This window comes from Emys orbicularis, chromosome 4 (genome assembly GCF_028017835.1).
Source record: "Emys orbicularis isolate rEmyOrb1 chromosome 4, rEmyOrb1.hap1, whole genome shotgun sequence".
Lineage (NCBI taxonomy): Eukaryota > Metazoa > Chordata > Testudines > Emydidae > Emys > Emys orbicularis.
In genome coordinates, this window is record NC_088686.1 from 33,689,886 (window position 1) to 33,711,121 (window position 21,236).

At 41.0% G+C, this 21,236-nt stretch overlaps 1 protein-coding gene across 1 annotated transcript in view; it reads right to left on the reverse strand.

Annotated features, from left to right (window-relative positions):
- TDP1 (tyrosyl-DNA phosphodiesterase 1) overlaps positions 1-21,236 on the reverse strand; it is a 112,825-nt gene that overhangs the window by 56,333 nt on the left and 35,256 nt on the right. The window contains exon 13 of the mRNA XM_065403143.1: positions 19,855-19,962. Within this exon, the coding sequence (XP_065259215.1) occupies positions 19,855-19,962 (108 nt within the window). The remainder of the gene's footprint in view (positions 1-19,854; positions 19,963-21,236) is intronic.

Here is a 21,236-nt window from a genome sequence, read left to right on the forward strand (position 1 = left end):
TTGGTAAAATGAGAATACAACTACATGGATGTTATAAGAATTAAAATTTGTGAAGTGTGTTTAAGTCCTTGGATAAAAGAAGTTTTATAATCACCAGGTATTACCAGGGCCGGCTCCAGGCACCAGCTAAGGAAGCAGGTGATTGGGGCGGCCAGTGGAAAGGGGTGGCACGTCCGGGTCTTCGGCCGCAATTCGGCGGCAGCTCAATCGCGCCACTTCATTCTTCTGCAGCACTTTGGCGGCATGTCCTTCGCTCCGAGAGGGACCCGCCGCCGAAGTGCCGCCGATTGGCTTTTTTTCCCACCCCCCCTGCTTTACCGCTTGGGGCGGCAAAAAAGCTGGAGCCGGCCCTAGGTATTACTAATGTAACAGTTACTGCTCCTGTACCTACAACCAGTTGTATGTGTCTTAAATCCCCAAGTGGCATAAAATTATTCCAGCTCCTATGTCTAATTAAATTTTTGCAGAATTTAAGATTTCATTTTCACAGCCTTCCCCCGCAGTGGTGCTTTTATTTAGCGTAGACAGTTCAAATCTACAGCCATATTAACTCAAACAATAGCAATGCGAGATATGAACACCCTCCATTCATCTTTATAGGCTATTAAACACTAGCCCTGAGCAAACCATTTTCCAGGACCAATGCACTCACAAAGAGAGACCATAAGGAAAGGATTATGTCAAATGTTTGAAAACAGAGGCAAATGGACAAAAATCTAGAGCAACGAAACAGATAAATGTCCTGGCTCTGTAGTCCACACAAATGTATGTTCTATTCACAATATAATGTCAAAATAATAATAATCTGACATTTGAATGAACACAAACATAAAAAAAAAAATCACATTTACTATTATTACTGTATTACCGCCTCTGTCTGAAAGTTTATTGCTACACAGTGTATTCAAATAGAAACGGTTAAAACACTGTTAAATTGTTAAAAGCAAGAAGTAAAACTTAGGAAATGACCTTAACTGTCTCCTGGTGGAATCAGGAAAATATTACTATGTAATTAATTTTTTATCATAATACATAAAAACAAGGGGGCGAAATTAAAGTTGCATGGGCAACTATAAATCTGGCATTTTCTAACTTTTGACTGCTGGACTTGTAACCACAACATTCTGCTACCGTAGTTTGTTGGTATGTAATTTCCTAGGGGCTTTTGTTTGTTTGTTTTAAACAGAAAAAGGTTAAAAAAAGTTTATTATGTACAGTTGTCATATTGGTCTGGGGGTAGTGTAGCCCAACTCTCCCCATCCCTCAACCTCCAGGAATTAGGGAAGCTTCTGCCACCTGTGTTTCATAGACTTGGATTTTAACACCAGAAGGGACCATTAGATCATCTAGTCTGCCCTTTTGTATATTACAGGCCACAGAATTACATCCCTCTACTCCTACATTTAGCCCAATAATTTGTATTTGACCTAAGCATATCTTCCAGAAAGGCATCCCTCTGAAGACCTCAAGAATTGGAGTCCATCACTTCATTACATAGTTTGTTGCACTGATTAATCACCTTCATTGTTAAAACTTTGTGTCTCATTTCCAATTTGAATTTATCAGCCTTTAACTTCCAGTCATTGGCCTTTCTTTGCCAAATTAACAAGCCCTATAGTACTCAGCACTATTAACACCCATATTTGATGATTCCCCCATTGACAACTACTTGAGACGTGTCAGTTAAAATTTTCTTAATCCATTTAACATGTGCTTCATTGATACTGTATAATGGTTTTTAATCGGAATGTCATACGAAGTACTAAGAGAAACAAGATGGGTGAGGTAATATCCAATAATTATTGGACCAACTTCCGTTGGTGAGAGACTAGCTTTCAAGCGACACAGAGCTCTTCTTCAGGTCTGGGAAAGGTACTAAGAGTGGCACAGCTAAATACAAGACCCACCTTGTCTCTCTAATATCCTGGGACCAACAGGGCTACAACAACACCTCACGCAGTACTAAGTCAAAGATCTAAGTATATTACATCTATGCAGTTAAGTTTATCAAACAAACTTGTAATCTCTTCAGAGAATGAAAGCAGGTTTGTTTGATGAGACCTATTTTCCATAAAACCACATTGACTGGCATATTCTCATCCTTTCATTCTTTACTGACTCAATCTGTATCAACTTTACCATTCTTTTGCCTGGGATTGAATTATTTCTAATTGTGGCCTTCCTCTCATAACAGGATAGGCTTTTACCAAAAGCATTTCTCTTCGTTGAATGTGGAAGCATGGCTTTTTGACCATCTGATGACTTCTTAAAGAACATGCAATTTACATTAGAAGGAAAAATAAACAGAAAAAAAAAATCAACAATTTCACTCAGTTTTCCTCAGTTTTGGAAAATTAGCCCTTTTGAAACACCACATATCTATATCTGGTTAGGACTGCCTCTGTCCACCTATACTGAATGTAAATCAGGTCATAACCACTGGGCCCTAGGTAAACACCAACTTCCTGTTCAGTGATCACTCCCCCCCCCCCCCCCCCTTTACAAGGAGGTCAAAATTAAAGCAAAATGTGTTGTCTCCCCAGAGATGGGATGGTGGTACCCTGGGGTCATGAGCTGGATTTTGGAATGGGGGTGGGTGCGGGGGGAAGAGAATGGTTTGGGAGAGAGATGCCCAGTTCTTTGGAACATTAGTGTTATTTTGGCATGTTGCCAACACTTCCCTGAAGAGCGCATGTAAAAGAACAGAAACCGCCATTTTAAACTGTTTACAACTCAGCAAAAGCTGAATGGAATCTTATGGGACAAGCCAAAGGTGCATCTCTCACCCCAGGACTTTGTCCCTGCTGAATCTCAAAGGTCTGCTGCAAAACAGTGGAAATGTTGGAGCTTCTTTCAAAAAAGAAATGGCAAGAATCTTTTATAATGGAAAGTATGAGGAAGCATTTTATAAATATAGGGGTCATGACCAGCCTTCCCTATAACAGAAGTAACACACACATTTATTGGAACTTAAAGTTAGCAACAAATCATCTCTTTTTTCAGTTTATGTGCACTTCACAGCTCTCTGTATATAGTCAGTTTCACTGTTTCCCCAAATAGTAGATTTCTATTTTGTTGAAAAAAACCTTTAAGTATCGGCAAGAGAGCATAAAAGCACTTATAAATAACAAAACAGCCCAGACATACTATTTAAGGGTGACACCATAAACTGGGACTTGTGGAAATTAAAAAAATTAAAATTAAAATTAAAAAAAGCCCTAAGTTGACATTGTCCCTTTAAGCATCACAAAGGACTCTAAGTGGCAATCTTGCAAATTTCAGGTGGCAGGACTGACTTAACTGGCTAGCAGTACTGTCACTAACTTAGTGAATGACTTGCAATTTCATCCTCTGAGGTTATTATGCCAACCAGGAATGGGAAAGGCAGAAAACACAGTTCTGACACTCAGTACCAGCAATTATATAAACTTTTAATCCATATTTTCACATTAATTCACAGGTCTAATGCACAGTTGTTTGTAATTTATAATGAGGTAACTTGGCATCATTGCTGCAGATTATTCAAGAACCATAATGTCTGAAATAAATGTCAGGTACTGTAGTTACCAGTTAGTATTTTGTGAAAGATTTAAATAAACTTGCTAGCACTGTCTCTCATGAATACTTAATTATTTGCAATGGGTCCAACTCCTTACTCTCACTCCTACAGTCCCATAAAAACACCATGTAAAATTTTATCTTGGTAAAAATATTTGCAAGCAGCTGTACTGAAAGAGGTTTCCCCCCCCCACACTTTATTTATTGTTTCACTTAATTCTATAGCATTCTTCCTCAATACCCACTTCTGCTCTGATGCACACAAGAAATCAGCCTATCAAAGAAGGCTAGGTAGCATGGCAGATGGGGAACACTACTAAAATGTATTTATCCTTAAACTATCAAGCTGTGTTATCAAGTTTGACCTTTTTGTTACTTTCATTCTCCCTGGGACTCTTTCCTAATGTTTGTCATATGCACTTGCTGCATCTTTTATCAATCTAGATTAAGCTCTTCAGGGCAGGGACTGTATGTTCTCATGCATTTGTACTGTACTGAACACAATGGGGCCTGGACTGAGTGCAATCTTTCCGTGCCAATCCTCAATGTCCTTAAATAAATTTATTCCTAATCCAAAGCAGTTAGGTTACTATATGCCCTAAAGGCAGAGGGTTTGTATTTATACTTTTTTATAGGTTTTTAGGAATTGAATTAAATCCTTTTGATTCACTATGTCAAACCCCAGTGCAAATTTTCCAATGATGCATTTATCTTCAAACAAGATGCATTAGAAATAGACAGTAGCAGCACTGCCCTACCTATTGGCAGAAGACTAAGGAAAACAAGCTGGATTACAGCCATTAGGGATCACAAATTTTTGCCTTCTGCTCAGCAGTTTTTTTCCCTGAAGAGTACTCTGTCAATTAAAAGAATACAATTTCAAAAGGAGGAAAGGTCCGGTTTTACACAAAGCATAAAGTGTTATTTTAAACACAATCATTTACAACAAAAGAACCTGTTTTGGGAAGCATTTGCAATGCCTTATGGGGGCAAATGAGTAAAGCAGAGGTGACTGGGAACACGGTTTCAATGTCACATGATGCAGTTTTCTTCATCCCATAATTTTTTTCACCTCTTTTCAAAAGCCCCACAAAACTGTGTGTCCGCCATCTGTCTGAGAAGCATGGATCCTGCACAACTCTGCATTATTGTGATGAGTGTTGTGGGCGTTGCGTGCTGATCCTGCAGTACTTGCAGATCCACCAGAGGAGCCGCAGGGAAGATGATGATTCCTTGGAGGCTAGCTTACTGTGGGACATAGAAACAATTCAAGGTGGTTGTTGGCATTCACGGAACAGCTGCAGATGGTGGAGAGCTGGTTCTGGGCCCAAGAAACAAGCAGTGACTGGTGGGATTGTATTGTTATGCAGGTATGGGATGACAAGCAGTGGCTGCAGAACTTTGGCTGCGCAAGGCCACATTCCTGGATGTGTGAGCACAGCTTGTCCTAGCCCTCCGGCACAGCAACACCAAAATGAGAGCTGCACTGACAATGAAGAAGTGAGTGGTGATCACTGTGTGGAAGCTTGCAAGACCAGATTGCTACCAATCAGTTGGGAATCAATTTGGATCTGGGAAATCCACTGTGATGCAAGTGTGCAGAGCCATTAATTGCATCCCGTTTCAAAGAACTGTGACTCTGGGCAATGTGCAGGACATAGTGGATGGCTTTGCAGCAATGGAGTTCCCGAAATGCGGTGGGGGTATAGATGCCATGCATATCCCTATTTTAGCATCAGACCACCTTGCCACAGAAAACAACAACAGAAAGGGCTACTTTTCTATTGTATTGCAAGTGCTGATGGATCACTTGCGACGTTTTATAGTCCTCAACATGGGATGGTCATGGAAGATGCATGACGCATGCAACTTAGAGAACACAGGCCTGTTCAGAAAGTTGCAAGCAGGGACTTTCTTTCCAGACCAGTGGGGATGTTGAAATGCCAATAGTGATCCTGGGAGAATCAGCCTATCCCTTACTCCCATGGCTCATGAAGCCGTACACAGGCCACCTCGACAGGAGCAAGGAGTGCTTCAACTACAGGCTCAGCGGGTGCAGAATGACAGTTGAATGTGCCTTTGGCCATTTGAAAGGCCGTTGGCACTATCTACTCACAAGATTAGACCTCAGTGAAAGAAAAAAATCCCAATCATTATAGTTGCCTGCTGCGTGCTCCATAATATCTGTGAAGTAAAGGGGGAAAAGTTTCTGCTGGGGTGGAGGTGGAAAGGCTGTCTGCTGTTTTTGAGCAGCCAGATACCAAAACTATAAGAAGGGCTCAACAGGGAGGCATGCAACTCTGGGAGGCTTTGAAAGACCATTTTAATAGTGAGCCACAGTAATGCTGGCTTTGTTTTTTTGCACTCCAGTATGAATCCTGTAATGAGTGCTCTGTTGGTAGTACTAGAACATTGCCAATGCACCTATTGATATTATCTGTAAATGATGTCAGCGATAGCCAGCATATGTTGTGAATAAAAATGAAGACTATTTATAACTGAATGAAACTTTATAGATACAGGGAAAAGAACCTATGAAGGGGAAAGAACAGTCGTCATTTTCATTTCACAAACACACACCCCAACCATGTCTCTCACAGGCCAGTGTATGTGCAACTGTGATTGTCTGTACTGTCCCCCATGGTGGAGTGGTAGGGGAAGTGCAGTGGCCCTGGATGCCAAATGGAATTGAGGGAGGAAGTAGGGAGGCCATGGAATGCAGTTCTCTATGGGCTGCAGAGTGAGGAGCAAACAGGAAATGGAATTTCAATGGGGCTTTACAAAGGGGAAAGGTCTGTACCTGGCCGCCGGGCAGTGGAGTTCAAAATGGTGACCAGAGTGGTCACGGTGAGGCATTGAGGGATACCTCCTGGAGGCCACTAAAGTTGACATAAGTAACGCAGTGTCTACACTGACACTGCGTTCACCTAAGTACGTCAACCTAAACACTATGCCTCTCAGAGAGGTGGAGTTAAGTTAGCATAGCGGGCAAGTTACATCGGCAGAAGCAACATTTTAGTATAGATGCTTACAGAATTAGGTTGACCTAAGCTGCCTTATGTTGACCTGACTGCAGTGTAGACTAGGCATATGAGTCAATGAGAAAAAGGCTTTTCTATGGTATGGCAAAGGCTGTACTGGTATTTTTCTAAACCAATACATCAACCAAGCTCTTAAGAGTTGTTGCAGCCTCCCTTACAGTCTAACTTTCCATAGACATTAACATAGGAACAAGTTACTAATTAAGATCCAATATCCCATTGTTAAGAGGATTTCTGCTGAATGCTTGGACATGCTTTCAGCAGCTCATTTTCGGCTACTTTTACAGGGAAATCCAAATACAACGCACCAGCTGTGGATTTGGTCCAACACCAGCAAGTTTCTAATGTAAAAGTCTGTACCAATTTCCAACTATTTCTTTTTAAAAAGGAGCAGAAGCTAAGCCATGTAACCTCAGGGGTTTCCCTGGAGACTGAGTCCAAATGCATGGGCTGAGACATTGACTGGTTGCTGCTGTAGACCGGTGTATGTGTATGGAAAAGAAACTAGAGAGCCAGGTAAAAGTAAGCAAACAGCAGGAGAGGCAGTGGTGTGTGGTCCTATGAGGAAGCCAAGAGACAGATCATCTTTTGGACAAAGTACTCACTGAAACAGCAGACTTGGATTTCTAACTGTTTCCTGTTTGTTTCTACTGTGTTCAGAGAAACAGGACTGTTTTCGTGTACATTCTTTTTAAATAAACAGGATTGCACCAAAGAATGTACCCAAGTCTTATCCATTTCTCCTCCTAACCCAAACAACCTGTCAAGACACCAAATATTGGCTAACTGCTTGGGCTATCTGGCAACATTATAATTTATTATTTGTATTGTAGTAGTGCCTAGGAGTCCTAATCATGGACCAGAGTGACATCACTGTAATGATTTATGCTTGATTCACATTCTCAAGATTCTTTACAACCATAATAGTTAGCAACATTTATTTTAAATTAAAGCTTATATTCGGACACACAACTCTGTGGTATGGGGTGAATTCCATAGCACACACTACAGCATAGAATCACAGAACGCACAAGGTCCTAATTTGGGGTCTGCAAAGACTAAGATGAATTCTACAACTATTTGAAGGGATAATACTCCCCAGAGGGAGACAAATTATTTAGCATTGTACACGGGTGTATTACTGGAAATCTTTGGAAGAAATTGCAAATAGGACATTTTAGGCTAAATATCAGGAAAAGCTTCCCAACAATGAGATACTAGTAGGACTGTTGTTATAGTTTAGGACTCAACATTGCATTTTTCCTTCAGGCTGTGCTATGGCAACTGTTTTGCTAAGAGACCTACATTCCTCTCGTTATTTGCCAACTGCTGCTTTAAGAAAGGATAAAATAGTATTTCAACAGGGGATCTTATTACCTAAAGGGCACATCTCAAGACAGGGAAACACATACAATTTAGTTTTCTCTGTTCAGTATCAAGCAATTTTGAATTAGAAAAAAAAATAATCTAGATTTAGACTTGTAAGAACCTCCGATCTGGCTAATTTAAGTAGCACTATTGAACTCCATTACAGTATTTAATAATTTTCATATATTGTTCTGCAGTCTATAGAGTACTCAGAGGCACAGCTGATGCCCACACACAGCTTGCTGAATTTGTCCATAACTGGACATATTCACAATTTTAAAAAAAGAGAAGCTTAATTAAAATGAGACAATGCAACAGTGCTGCCATAGCTCATTTAATTCCTTTTTCCCTTTACAAAGGCACTTCAACAGGAGTCTGAACACCTAGGTAGATAATGCACCTTTCTCACCCATCTGAAAACTATACTAATGTTTTTGCTCAGTCACATTTCTTTGGTTCCACAATATATATCCTGCTGATTGCTAGGCAACCATAACAGTTCCACCACATGCATGCAGTCAGTTGTAAATGATAGTGTTTTGTTAGTTCCTCACACACACAGAGAGATTTCTCATAACTTACCTTGTTTACCAATTACCAGAGCTAGCAATGTTCAGACAAACACTCCTACATCCCAGCTTCTATTCCTACTCGATCCTGAAATGAAATCCTAGCACTGTACTTTTAAAAAAAATATTTTGCACTAATGTTGTGTTTTCTGTCTGAGAACATAAGAATGGCCATACTGGGTCAGACCAAAGGTCCATCCAGCCCAGTATCCTGTCTACCGACAGTGACCAATGCCAGGTGCTCCAGAGGGAGTGAACCTAACAGGTAATGATCAAGTGATCTCTCTTCTGCCATCCATCTCTACCCTCTGACAAACAGAGGCTAGGGACACCATTCCTTACCCATCCTGGCTAATAGCCATTAATGGACTTAACCTCCATGAATTTACCTAGTTCTCTTTTAAACCCTGTTATAGTCCTAGCCTTCACAACCTCCTCAGGCAAGGAGTTCCACAAGTTGACTGTGCGCTGTGTGAAGAACTTCCTTTTATTTGTTTTAAACCTCCTGCCCATCAATTTCATTTGGTGGCCCCTAGTTCTTATATTATGGGAACAAGTAAATATTTTCCTTATTCACTTTCTCCACACCACTCATAATTTATATACCTCTATCCTATCCCCCCTTAGCTCTTTTCCAAGCTGAAAAGTCCTAGCCTCTTTACTCTCTCCTCATACCCCTAATCATTTTAGTTGCCCTTCTCTGAACCTTTTCCAATGCCAGTATATCTTGTTTGAGATGAGGAGACTACATCTGTACTCTGTATTCAAGATGTGGGCATACCATGGATTTATATAAGGGCAATAAGATATTCTCCATCTTATTCTCTATCCCAACATCCTGTTTGCTTTTTTGACTGCCGTTGCACGCTGCGTGGACCTCTTCAGAGAATTATCCACGATGACTGCAAGATCTCTTTCCTGATTAGTTGTAGCTAAATTAGCCCCCATCATATTGTATGTATAGTTGGGGTTATTTTTTCCAATGTGCATTACTCTGCATTTATCCACATTAAATTTCATTTGCCATTTTGTTGCCCAATCACTTAGTTTTGTGAGATCTTTCTGAAGTTCTTCACAATCTGCTTTGGTCTTAACTATCTTGAGCCAGTTTAGTATCATCTGCAAACGTTGCCATCTCACTGTTTACCCCTTTCTCCAGATCATTTATGAATAAGTTGAATAGAATTGGTCCTAGGACTGACCCTTGGGGAACACCACTAGTTATCCCTCTCCATTCTGAAAATTTACCATTTATTCCTACCTTTTGTTCCCTGTCTTTTAACCAGTTCTTAATCCATGAAAGGATCTTCCCTCTTATCCCATGACAACTTACTTTACATAAGAGCCTTTGGTGAGGGACTTTGTCAAAGGCTTTCTGGAAATCTAAGTACACTATGTCCACTGGATCCCCCTCGTCCACATGTTTGTTGACCCCTTCAAAGAACTCTAATAGATTAGTAAGATATGATTTCCTTTTACAGAAACCATGTTGACTTTTGCCCACAATTTATGTTCTTTTATGTGTCTGACAATTTATTCTTTACTATTGTTTCAACTAATTTGCCCGGTACTGACATTAGACTTACCAGTCTGTAATTGCCGGGATCACCTCAAGAGCCCTTTTTAAATATTGGCATTACATTAGCTTTCTTCCAGTCACTGGGTACAGAAGCTGATTTAAAGGACAGGTTACAAACCATAGTTAAAAGTTCCGCAATTTCACATTTGAGTTCTTTCAGAACTCTTGGATGAATGCCATCTGGTCCCGGTGACTTGTTACTGTTAAGTTTATCAATTAATTCCAAAACCTCCTCTAGCGACACTTGAACCTGTGACTATTCCTCAGATTTGTCACCTACAAAGGATGGCTCAGGTTTGGGAATCTCCCCAACATCCTCAGCCGTGAAGACTCAAGCAAAGAATTCATTTAGTTTCTCCACAATGACTATCGTCTTTAAGTGCTCCTTTTGTATCTCGATCGATCTGAAAGCACTTGATATATATTGAATAAGCCTCACAACACCGTTCTGAGGAAGTATACCCAGTATTCAGATGGAGAAACTGCACAGAGGTTAAGTGATTTGCCCGAAGTCACAGAGCAAGTCAGTGAAAGAGCCAGGATTACATCTCAGATGTCCTTACTTACAGGCGACAAGCTCTATTTCATTTCCTACATGATAGCATGGGTTATAGATCCCTTAATGAAGCAGACTCAAATAGGAGGAAGCCCTTATTGAACAACAGCATCATCATCATCCAGCTCTTATATAATGCTTTTCATCTGTAGAACTCAAAATGCTTTACTGAAGAGGTCAGTACTGTATCATTCTCTCCATTTTACAGATGGAAAACCTGAGGCACAGAGAGATGAAGTAACTTGCCCAAGGTCACCCTGTAAGCCAGTGATGAGACTACTTTTTTTGCTTAGACACTCAAATCCATGACAAAGCCCTCCTGGGACTGCAATCATTCAAAGCTACATTTAATTGGTTTTAAATGGTAACTAAATTATGGAGCGGACAGCCAGCAGAGTAAGTTCTATTTGTTGATTTCTCCTGTTGCTCTCATGGACCCCAAAAGTCACTTCATCCAAATATTCATTTTTAAACATGTCTGGTCCTGGATGGAGGACTGGTCATGCAATAGCTGACCAACTCTGTCAGATAAAGACATCCAAAGATACAATAACTGAGTTACTTTGCTGGCCGGGTCTGCGTTTGGGGCACATCAACAGACAGCCCCTAGAGGATGTGGCTTCCTGCCTGGGGAAAGAAAGTGTTTTGGAGTTAGCATGAGGGGAATTGCCTCTGTACCCTCTTCCAGTAATAAATAAGTGTTCTGTTGTTTACTGAGCTCCTGGGTCTCAAACTCTTTGTGCTGATCCACCAAAAAGGCGATGATGAGGTCATGCAACACTACAATGCTAGATTGACAGCCATAGCCTCGAGTCAGAAAGGGATAAACAGTGTCACTGCCACACTCTTGGTTATCTTTTGAGATGCCCTGAGGAGCAGTAGAAATGGTGGGAGGACACATAGCAGGTATCTTGCCTATATCTGCAAGACGTCATTCACTATTTTACATGTGAGGTCCTGCCACATAGGCACACAGGGCACTTTATACTCCTGAGGGAATTCTGTGCCATGCAGAATTTTACAGAAATTAATCTTGCACGTGCAGAATTTCCTTTCCCCTCCACCGCCCGAAATGGGCTGCAGAGATGTTGGCCGCCCCTAGGGCCTGCTGGACCTGGCAGAGCTCAGCTCGCAAACAGAAGACAAGGCCAAGAGGGGAGAGGGAGGAAACTGGAGGGTTCCCAGCAGCTGCAGTTCCCAGCACGCCCTAAAGGAAAGAGATGGGAGCGAGCAGGAAACTCCATGCAAGCCTGGGACCCAGCATCAGGCTGTTCCTTCCTGGCCTCTGGAAGGTAGGGTGACCAGATGTCCTGATTTTATAGGGACACTCCAGATTTTTGGGTCTTTTTCTTATATGGGCTCCTATTACCCCCCACCCCGATTTTTCACACTTGCTGACTGGTCACCCTACTGGAAGGTAAGGGGTCCGGGTGTGTGGGCCGGGGTGGCCTCACAGCTGGCCTCTGGGGGGTAGAGAGTGTGAGTGTCTGGGCGGGCGGGGCGGGGGAGGGAGAGCAGCTGACTTCTGGGGGGTAGGAAGATGTGATTGTCTGGGCCGGGGAGGGACCCAGACGTGGGCTCGGGGGGGGGGGGGGGGAGTATGAGGGGGGGAAGAAAGAGGTGTGAGTATCTGGCCCCCCAGCTGGGCTCTGTGGGGGAAGGGGCAGAGAAACAGGAATTGGGTTGTTTCTTTAACTCTCTACTTCTGGGGGAATTTGTGTCTCTGTATTGTTACAGACATTACTTGCTGACAGGTATTTTGAAATAAATTACCAAAATAATTGAAACTGGCGTGATTATACAGTGTTATTTTGACAAATAAAACATGCAGAATTTAAAAATATTTTGCACAGAACTTTTTGGTGCAAAATTTGCCCAGGAGTAAATTTACCATTTCTGGATGCAAAAAGGTCAATCACTAACCCACCAAAATTGATTTAGGATCAGCAAAATATTTCTTGATGCAAATTCCACTCTGCTAATCAGACGTCTGCCACATAAATCTTGGTGTTCATCTCCCATTTGGCAGGCATTGCATATAGAGATGGAAAACTTTGCTCTGACCAGGACAGGAGAATTTCTCTCTGGGCTAGGGATGATTGCGTTATGAAAATTCTATCAGACGTATTGACTGTCATGACCAGAAGAAAGGTCTGTTATCCACGAAAGGAACAGTGCTCTGAGACCTCAGTGAATGATTGTTTTCCAGCTGGTGGATGCTGTGTTCTCTTTTTCTGAAGTGAATTAGGAAGATCCCTTAAAAAAGAAAATGCAAGATTCTCCACATTGTGGGAGTGGAGAATATACAACTGGAGCTAGATCTCTACCAACAGATCAGACAGGGCGAAATGCAGAGGGGATTAGTGGATAGGTGTTCTATGTACTCTAGATCATTAAAGCATGCTTGTATAGAAGTTCAGAATTCCCAATAAAGTCCAATAAGAAATGGATTTTTGTTTGAGATACCACTTGTTTTTCATTATGGCCATCTTCATCTCATGTTAACATTCTTCTGAGATGAGACCTTGTTCTTAATAGTATTCATCCCCAGCCCAGGCCCGTGACTGACATCACTGACACCATGTGTCAGTCCTGAATCCATGATACTCCAGGAACTGTATGTGTGTTTCCATCAGCTTTCTTTCTGTAGAGAAACCCTCATTAATAAAATTGCCCAGGAAGAGAGAAATAGGTGAACTTCTTTCTTTCCTAAAGCCAATATTATTGCTACCACGAGCCTCGAGAGAGATCATGGGAGCACATGTGAGACCAAATGGTAATGGCCTACCGGTGGGAAAAGAAAAAAAATGCTGCAATCCATCGGCAAAACATGAAGAATTGTCTGATGATAGTAAAGTAGGAATGCTTTGAAAACAAGCCTCCATTAGGAACATATTTAGATGTTTCATCTTGTTCTGCTTGTACCTGATTCTGAGGATAGAAATAAGCTGGGCAGCAGATTGCAATGCTCTGATATGAAGTAGATTATGGTTCATTCCATTCATGTCATGGTCTTTCCATGGGTTGCTGAGATTGAGAATGGGGCAAATCTCTTCCTGAAATTCCTGCACAGCTCCACAGGATACGTGACAATGTGCCATGACCTCATTTGATCAAGGCTATAGGCAGCCCTTTTGCTCTTCAATTGAGACAGCCTGGCTCCAATTGGGAGTCTAACTGCACATAGGGCTGGGTTGGGAGACCTGCAGATAGCTCTGAAGCAACAGAGGGCCGATACTGGTCCTGCATGTGTTCTAGTTACCACTTGCAAAGAGGTGTTTTCTTCTGCTGTATTTCACAGACTACTTCAACTTTCCATATGACCTCTATTCCTTTCTATAGCATCTGACAGGAGTCAGGATGCAAGACAACTTTTTTGATGACTGAACAGTCTCAGCTTTCCATAAAACTTCCCCCTCTATCACTAAAATACCTGGGAATTGATTTGTATGAGCATCTGATCTCAGACACCAAAGCCCCATATATTTGCATGAAACCAATCTGAATCCCATTCCCCTTAACCCCTTCCCTCCCAGGGACAAGACCTCGGGCCTTGTGATTTTTAGGTTGAGAGGAACCACACACAGCAATGCTTTTGAAATCATGTGCATGCACGTCAAGTGTCAGATGACAGTTCATAAATTATTTTTATTGCCCTGATACCTCCTGAGTTTTTATGCCCAAAGGAGGGGCTGAGATGATGCATGCTGGGACCTGGATGCCTGTGAGGAGGCCAATCTTTCAGGTAAAAAGTCTCCCCCGGTTAGAAATGCTGATTCCCGGACCACCAGGGAAAATAGCCACATTTATCTTTAGTAGTGATATCAGGTTAAATTCTGACTGGTGCACACTGAGGAACCATCTGGCCTTATAAAACAGAGGCCAGGGTCTTTTCTGCATTCCTCTCCCATGCTGCACTCTATGAAGGTGAGCAAGGGAACCAGGCACTAATTTTCTTATTCATTTATTTCCCCTTTTGGAGTTTGTCCCCACAACCATGCTTCAGAGGGAGGAGTAAAATTGGGCTCAGAGACTGCTGCAAATAAACTTCAAGTGGCAGTCTCCTTATCTTCAAAGTGTCCCTTCTACATGTGCCACCATAGGGACCCCAATAGGGACACGGAAGAGGGAGGCTACTGTGAAATTGACCATAGGCCTGAGTCTGGCCCTGGCAACGTTCATGCTGTGTCCGGTGCCTTCCATCCACAACCCACAGGGAAGGGGAGGGGAGGAGATGGCTAAGTTCTGTGATCAGAGATGTGGCTGCTGGTGCACGCTATAGGGACTCAGGCATGATCTTCCATTTGGCGCACTGCCCTTCTGGCTTCACTCCCCTCATGGTATAGAGGGAAGGTGAGCTGCCTTCCCTGGAGCCAGTTCTTTTCCAATCCTGCCTCCCGCCCTCAAGGCGAGCTTGCCCTGACTGGACTGCAAGGAAAACTGTGTTCTGCCCACAAAGCCAGCCAAGCTCCCCAACAAAACATTTGATGGGGGGAAGGGGAGAAGCTGAGCTTACACTGAAGCTGGGAGGTGTAATTCCCAGCTTGGACAGAGGTACACATGCCAGTGCTACACTAGCCTATGCACTAAAAATAGCAGTGTGGCTGTGGAGGCTTGGCTTAGCTACTTGAGTACAGTCATGCCCGATCTACTGGGTATGTGCCTGCACCACCTTGGCCAAGTTGCTACTTTTAGCTTTCTAGCTCAAGCAGAGCGATCATGTGTACATCTACCTGAGCTGGAAATGACACCTCCAGCTGCAGTGTAGATGTACCCAAGGACTCTTCCTTTTGCCTCTGACTTTTCTCAGCCTCGTTTGCTCCTTGAAATCTTCAGGAATACCAACTGCTGCAAATGCCTCCAAAGGGGAAGTGGAGCTGAAGAGACACGCTCCAGAATCCAACTGCAATTCTGGGACATGGCTGGGAATTAGACATTGAGCTCAATTGTTAGTCTAAAACACTGAAATAAAGTCTGGAATTTCCCTTTGCACCAGCCACGGCTGGCTGCAGAAATAATTAGAGGGAACTTCAGGAGGCAGCTCTGGTTCTGCTCCAAGCAGAAAAGCAGACTAGTGTACCTCTGTAATAGATACGGGGACCTTAGCACAAAGAATAAACTGCTGTCTAACTTCAAATTGATTGCACATCTATAGCAGAGGGTAGGATTTGGCTCTTATATAGTGTAGGCAGCAGGACAGTTGTTTCGGTGCACTAGCTCTTTGTCAGTGAAGGCCTGGCTCACATGCAGAAAGGTGTTTGATGATCTAAGCCTCATTCTAGTTGTACACATCACAAAGATAAACAATTGAACAAGGTTAGCTGCCTCCAGAGATGTCCAGGATTAGAACAGGAGGTGGGGAGTATGTCAGGACTGAATTGCAATGGCAAAGCTATGTGGGAAATTTACACAGAACATCGATTGCACTATGAGAAGTTCAAACTAATGCCATTATTCAGAGGTACTCACAAATTTAGAAAAAAATAGAGCAATCAACAGGCAAACCAGAGTCTAGATCTAGCTACAGATTTAACAGGACTGAAAGAGAATGAAAAGTCACTCCTAGGTTCTATACCACATTAATAAGTATTTACATAGCGATAATCCACTTGAGATTCATAAAACTAAGGGACTTTCTATATTGCTGTGCAATATGTAACATTCCATTTTCAGCTGGAGAGAAACAAAAACCAATACAATTAAAGTACTCAATTAAAATGAGATTCATTCAAAGGGCAGGGTTTCTCTATGGAATTTTTCGCTGCCCAGTGATGCAGTAGCTATGGCAACTATGCAACACAAAGCCTCCCAAAACATACTGCAGTGGGAGTCAGAGTGTGGCTAATAAGTTTTTTGCATAAACTATTGCATATGGAGCAGTGAGTTCATGCAATCCCTTTAATGAAAGATGACTAAATAAATAAATAAGAACTCAGAATATTTTCCTGTCACAGACCTGAACTACTTCTCAACACAATCACTAAAATTTATAGAAAAGGCAGTTAGAGACTCCAAGAGTTTAATAGCCTCCCTTTACCTGTGAATGAGATGGCTGACTTTTCATGGTCATCAGGCAGAAAATAATAAACTCTCAGAGTAGAAGTTACATGAGCTCATGGCTTAACAGCCATTTGTCATTTTAAGATTAAGAGTTCTTCAGCTAGTGTTCTTGCATAAATCAGCTGCAAGTTGTTGGTGCAGAAAATAGAAGAAACCCGTTAGGGCTATCTAGTCCATCTCTTTGCTAGTGCAGGATTGTTCCCAACAGTGCATTTTGTAGTTCTTTGGCCAGTTTGCTTTTAAGTCCAAAATGTTGCAGCTTTCATCACTTCCATTGGGAGAGCTTAACAGACATCTCACCATCAAAGGAAGAAAAAAAAAAATAAAGCCCCCAAAGCCCACACTGGATCAACATTAAGAAGGATTTCTAGTGACTCTGAATATAGATCATGAAAGAATTAAATACAATGAACTAGAAAATTTGAGCTCTGCTACTAACTCATGTGACTTTGGACAAGTCATTTAGCATCTGTTTTCCCATCTGTAAACTCACCTCCAGGGGTGTTATGAAGTTTAATGTTTGTAAATTGTGTCAATATATGCAGCTAGGAGATGCTACAGAAGAGCAAAGTATTATTATTAAGTCTTGGATTTTTGACAACTTCAGCATATGCTCATATACCACCATTTGCTTTCCTAGATAAGTCAAAAATTTGTTCTGAGCAGCAGGGAAGCCTATTTTTATTTTAATAGGCATTATTTACTTGTGATTGTAAGGGTCATCTGTTCAAGAAGATACATGTAATTGAAACAAACTGGAAAGATAAAAGCTTGGGTGGAAGACTTCCATGCAATTCATCAGGTGAACTACGTACACAAGGGGAAAAAAAATAGACCCTCAGCTCTAGCCACCACAAAAAAATCAAGTGCTGATTTCAGAAGGTCCCTGGGTGATGATGCCTAGTGCATAGATTGTCACACTTAACATTTTCAAAACCTTGTACAAACATTACAACAGGATGCTTCTGTTCAGGCAAGAAATTCAGCACAACATTTTGCCTCTCCTCCCATTGAGTTATACAGTAATTTATTTTTCTTTTCACATTTTCCACTGACAATACTTTGGATATTGGTCATTCTATGGATCAAAGTCCCATAACATGCATGGTTCATACCCCAGATATCAAGCTAACTCACAGCTGCTTCTCGTTCTGATTAAAATAATAATACATAACTCTTAATAGTCTTCTTGTTACGTTGTTCACCCCAGCCCTCCCTCATCTGTTTATTGCCTCCACCCATTATCTCATCTTAGATTCCAAGTTCTTTAGGGCAGGGATAATTTTCTTGTTATATGGTTGTACAGTGCCTAGCACAATGGGTCTTCAACCTGGATTGGGACCTCTATATGCTACCACAATACAACTGATGTTAAATATCATAGGAGCCCTGCATCGCTATTTAGGATGTTAGAGTCGGTCATACTGTTATAAACCAGGACACCTGTCTCATGGAGAGGGGAGGCTGGGCTTTTACAGAAGAGGGTGAAAAGACACTAGCTCCTCTGCGCATCCTAGTCACCTAGCCATTTTTACCAGTCTGGATAGAGGCAGAAAAATACAGCTGCAGCAGAATTGTTTCTATACAGATTAAAATTTACCCATGAGAGGCATCAGTGGCTCTTTAAGGCAAGTGATTTTCCATTTAATGAATGGCAACACAATAAAAATGAGTTGTTAAAGTTGATATTTCCAAGAATGTGTGTTTTTGTACAATGCCTACCACAATGGAGTCCCACTTTTGGTTGGCCCTTTGGCACTACTGTAATAAGCATGAATAATAATAAATATGTTTATATGGAAGTATCATGGATGTACACCATGTATTAACTTGTATATAGGCCTATACATTGTTCAAGGGATTGTTTCAAACATTTCTAGCATCCCTTCTAGACATCTTTTTTTAACATGGTACTTTGAAATATCTAGGATTACTTACTATGCAAACACATTTTGCCACAAAAAATATATTAAAATCAAAGCATCTCTTATGCACTTAAGTTGTCACAAGGTACAACTTACTGATTTTTAGTACTTAAACACTTAATTTCTTACAAAGTACTTTTCTTTAATGAGTGGGGATTCATTCATTCATTTCTGCTCTTTGGGACGGATCCTGTTTCCACCCAATAGCAGCAGCAAAACTTTTACTGAACTCAGTGAGAACAGATTTATGAGAGATTACAAAGTCTTCCATAAATGCACAGAAGAAACCTTAAATGGATCAAGACAAGGTGGACTCTACATACAACTTTTCATATTATTGCTTTTCTAAGTACCAAAAAGATTATAAAGATAGTTGAACTAGCCCTACAAGAAAAATGAAATCTGCATACATTAAATATTAACTTTAATTATAGATATATGGATTCCAAGGCCAAAAGGGACAATTATAACCATCTAGTCTGACCTCCTGTATAATACAGGCTATAGAATTTCCCACATCAAATGCCAAGAACCTATCTTGTAGAAAAAACATCCAATCTTGATTTAAAAATTGCCAGTGCTGGAGATTCCACCATGACTCTTGGTAAGTTGATCCAATGGTTAATTACTCCTGCTGTTAAAAATTTACACCTTATTTCCAGTCTGAATTTGTCTAGCTTCGACTTCCAGTCACTGGATCATGTTATACCCTCTCTGCTAGATGGAAGAACCCATTATTAAATATTTGTTCCCCATGTAGGACTTATAGTAATCAAATCACCCCTTAATCTTCTCTTTGTTAAACTAAATAGATTGAGCTCTTTGAGTCCATCACTATGAGGCATGTTTTCTAATCCTTTAATCATTCTTGATGGCCTTCTCTGAACCCTCTCCAATTTATCAACATCATTCTTGAACTGTGGACACCAGAATGGAACAGAGTATTCCAGAAGCGTGCCAAATACAGAGGTAAAATAACTTCCCTACTCCTACTGGAGATTCCGCTGTATATGAACCCAAGGACTGCATTAGCCTTTTTGGCCACAGGGTTGCACTTGGAGCTCACATTCAACGGATTATCTACCACAACCCCCAAATCTTTTTCCAGAGTTATTGCTTCCCAAGACAGAGTCCTCCATCATGTAAATATGGTCTGCGGTCTTTGTTCGCAGGAATTATGAATGTATAGTTCATTTACCTCGTAACTAAAAACCACGCAATCTTCTGGAAGTCAGGAGATGGCCTCATGTAAGTCTTAATGTGAGGCATAGCATGGCTGCGGCCTGAGGTTTCTGCTGACCATTTGCTGCAAAACAAAAAAAGGAATTTACTTCAAATAATAAGCTTTAGTTTTGTAGCTCCCAAAGTCACTGTACCATATAACAAGTAATTCATTTTGTACCTATGTTGGGCACGTGGCTGCAGCAGCCCAAGTTTGATATATTTTCTTAGATAGCTTGCTATACTTAAAATTCATGTTATCGAAAACAAAATTTGAAATCTCTTTCAATTACACATCTAGATACTACTTAAAGCCCATTGCACAACTCAGTGGGAAGTCAGGCCATATTTATATATTACAAGGATTTTTTTTTATTATTTTTTTTTTTTTACACAAACAGATAAATTTCTTGTGTGCCCCAGGATGCCTTGAGGAAACATTCCATTCCTCCATCCCAGTTATCCATCACCAAACACTTTAAGAACGGATTCCAAACTTCCAGTCAAGTAGAAGATAGTGTGCCCTTTGGAACTAGTAAATGACTTATTCAATCAGGAGTTAATTAACAGTACTTTTCATTTCTTTGGCACGTTCCAAGATTATCTCAAAGCACATTACAAAACATTAGTGAATTATGTCTCCACAATCCTGTTAAGTGGGGCAAGCATTATCTCCATTTTAATCAGTGGTGAAATGAAGGCAGAATGAGATTAAGTAATTCTCCCAAAGTTACACAAGATGTTTATGATACAGTCAGGAATGAAACCCAGATCTCCTGACTTCTGTTCCTTTGCCATAATCTAGAAGACCATCCTTCTTGTTGTTCACTGAGCTAATATTTAACCTTTTGAGTGCTCACCTATGTCCACTTTCCTTCTACCTCTCTCAACAAACTAATTATTGTATTTTAACAAGAGGAACATCAATTCTCTTCCATTTAAGCACCAGAATCATCTAACTACAGTAAATCCACTTAACAGCCCAAGAGACCTAGATAGATAGTGGTGTTTCTCCAAACATGAATAACTAGAGCTATCAGAAAGGGAAATGTATTGGTATGGCTAAGAATTTCCTTTGATAGGGCAGCACAGATTTTTTTTTTGGGGGGGGGGGGGAAGAGGGTAGTAACATGGAAAGGGAGATTGGAAAGAGGATTTTAAAAAGGATTCTGTCAACCTAAATATATTACATAACAATATATTACATAACAAGGGAGAAAAACCATTTTTAAAAATTGGATAACAGAACTGTAAAACCAAAGTAATTGGCAAGAGATTCTGGGCAGATGCAGTATCTGTTTAACTCATGTTTGAAATGGACTAGATTTCAAGTTGACAGTGGGGTTTTTTGGCATATTT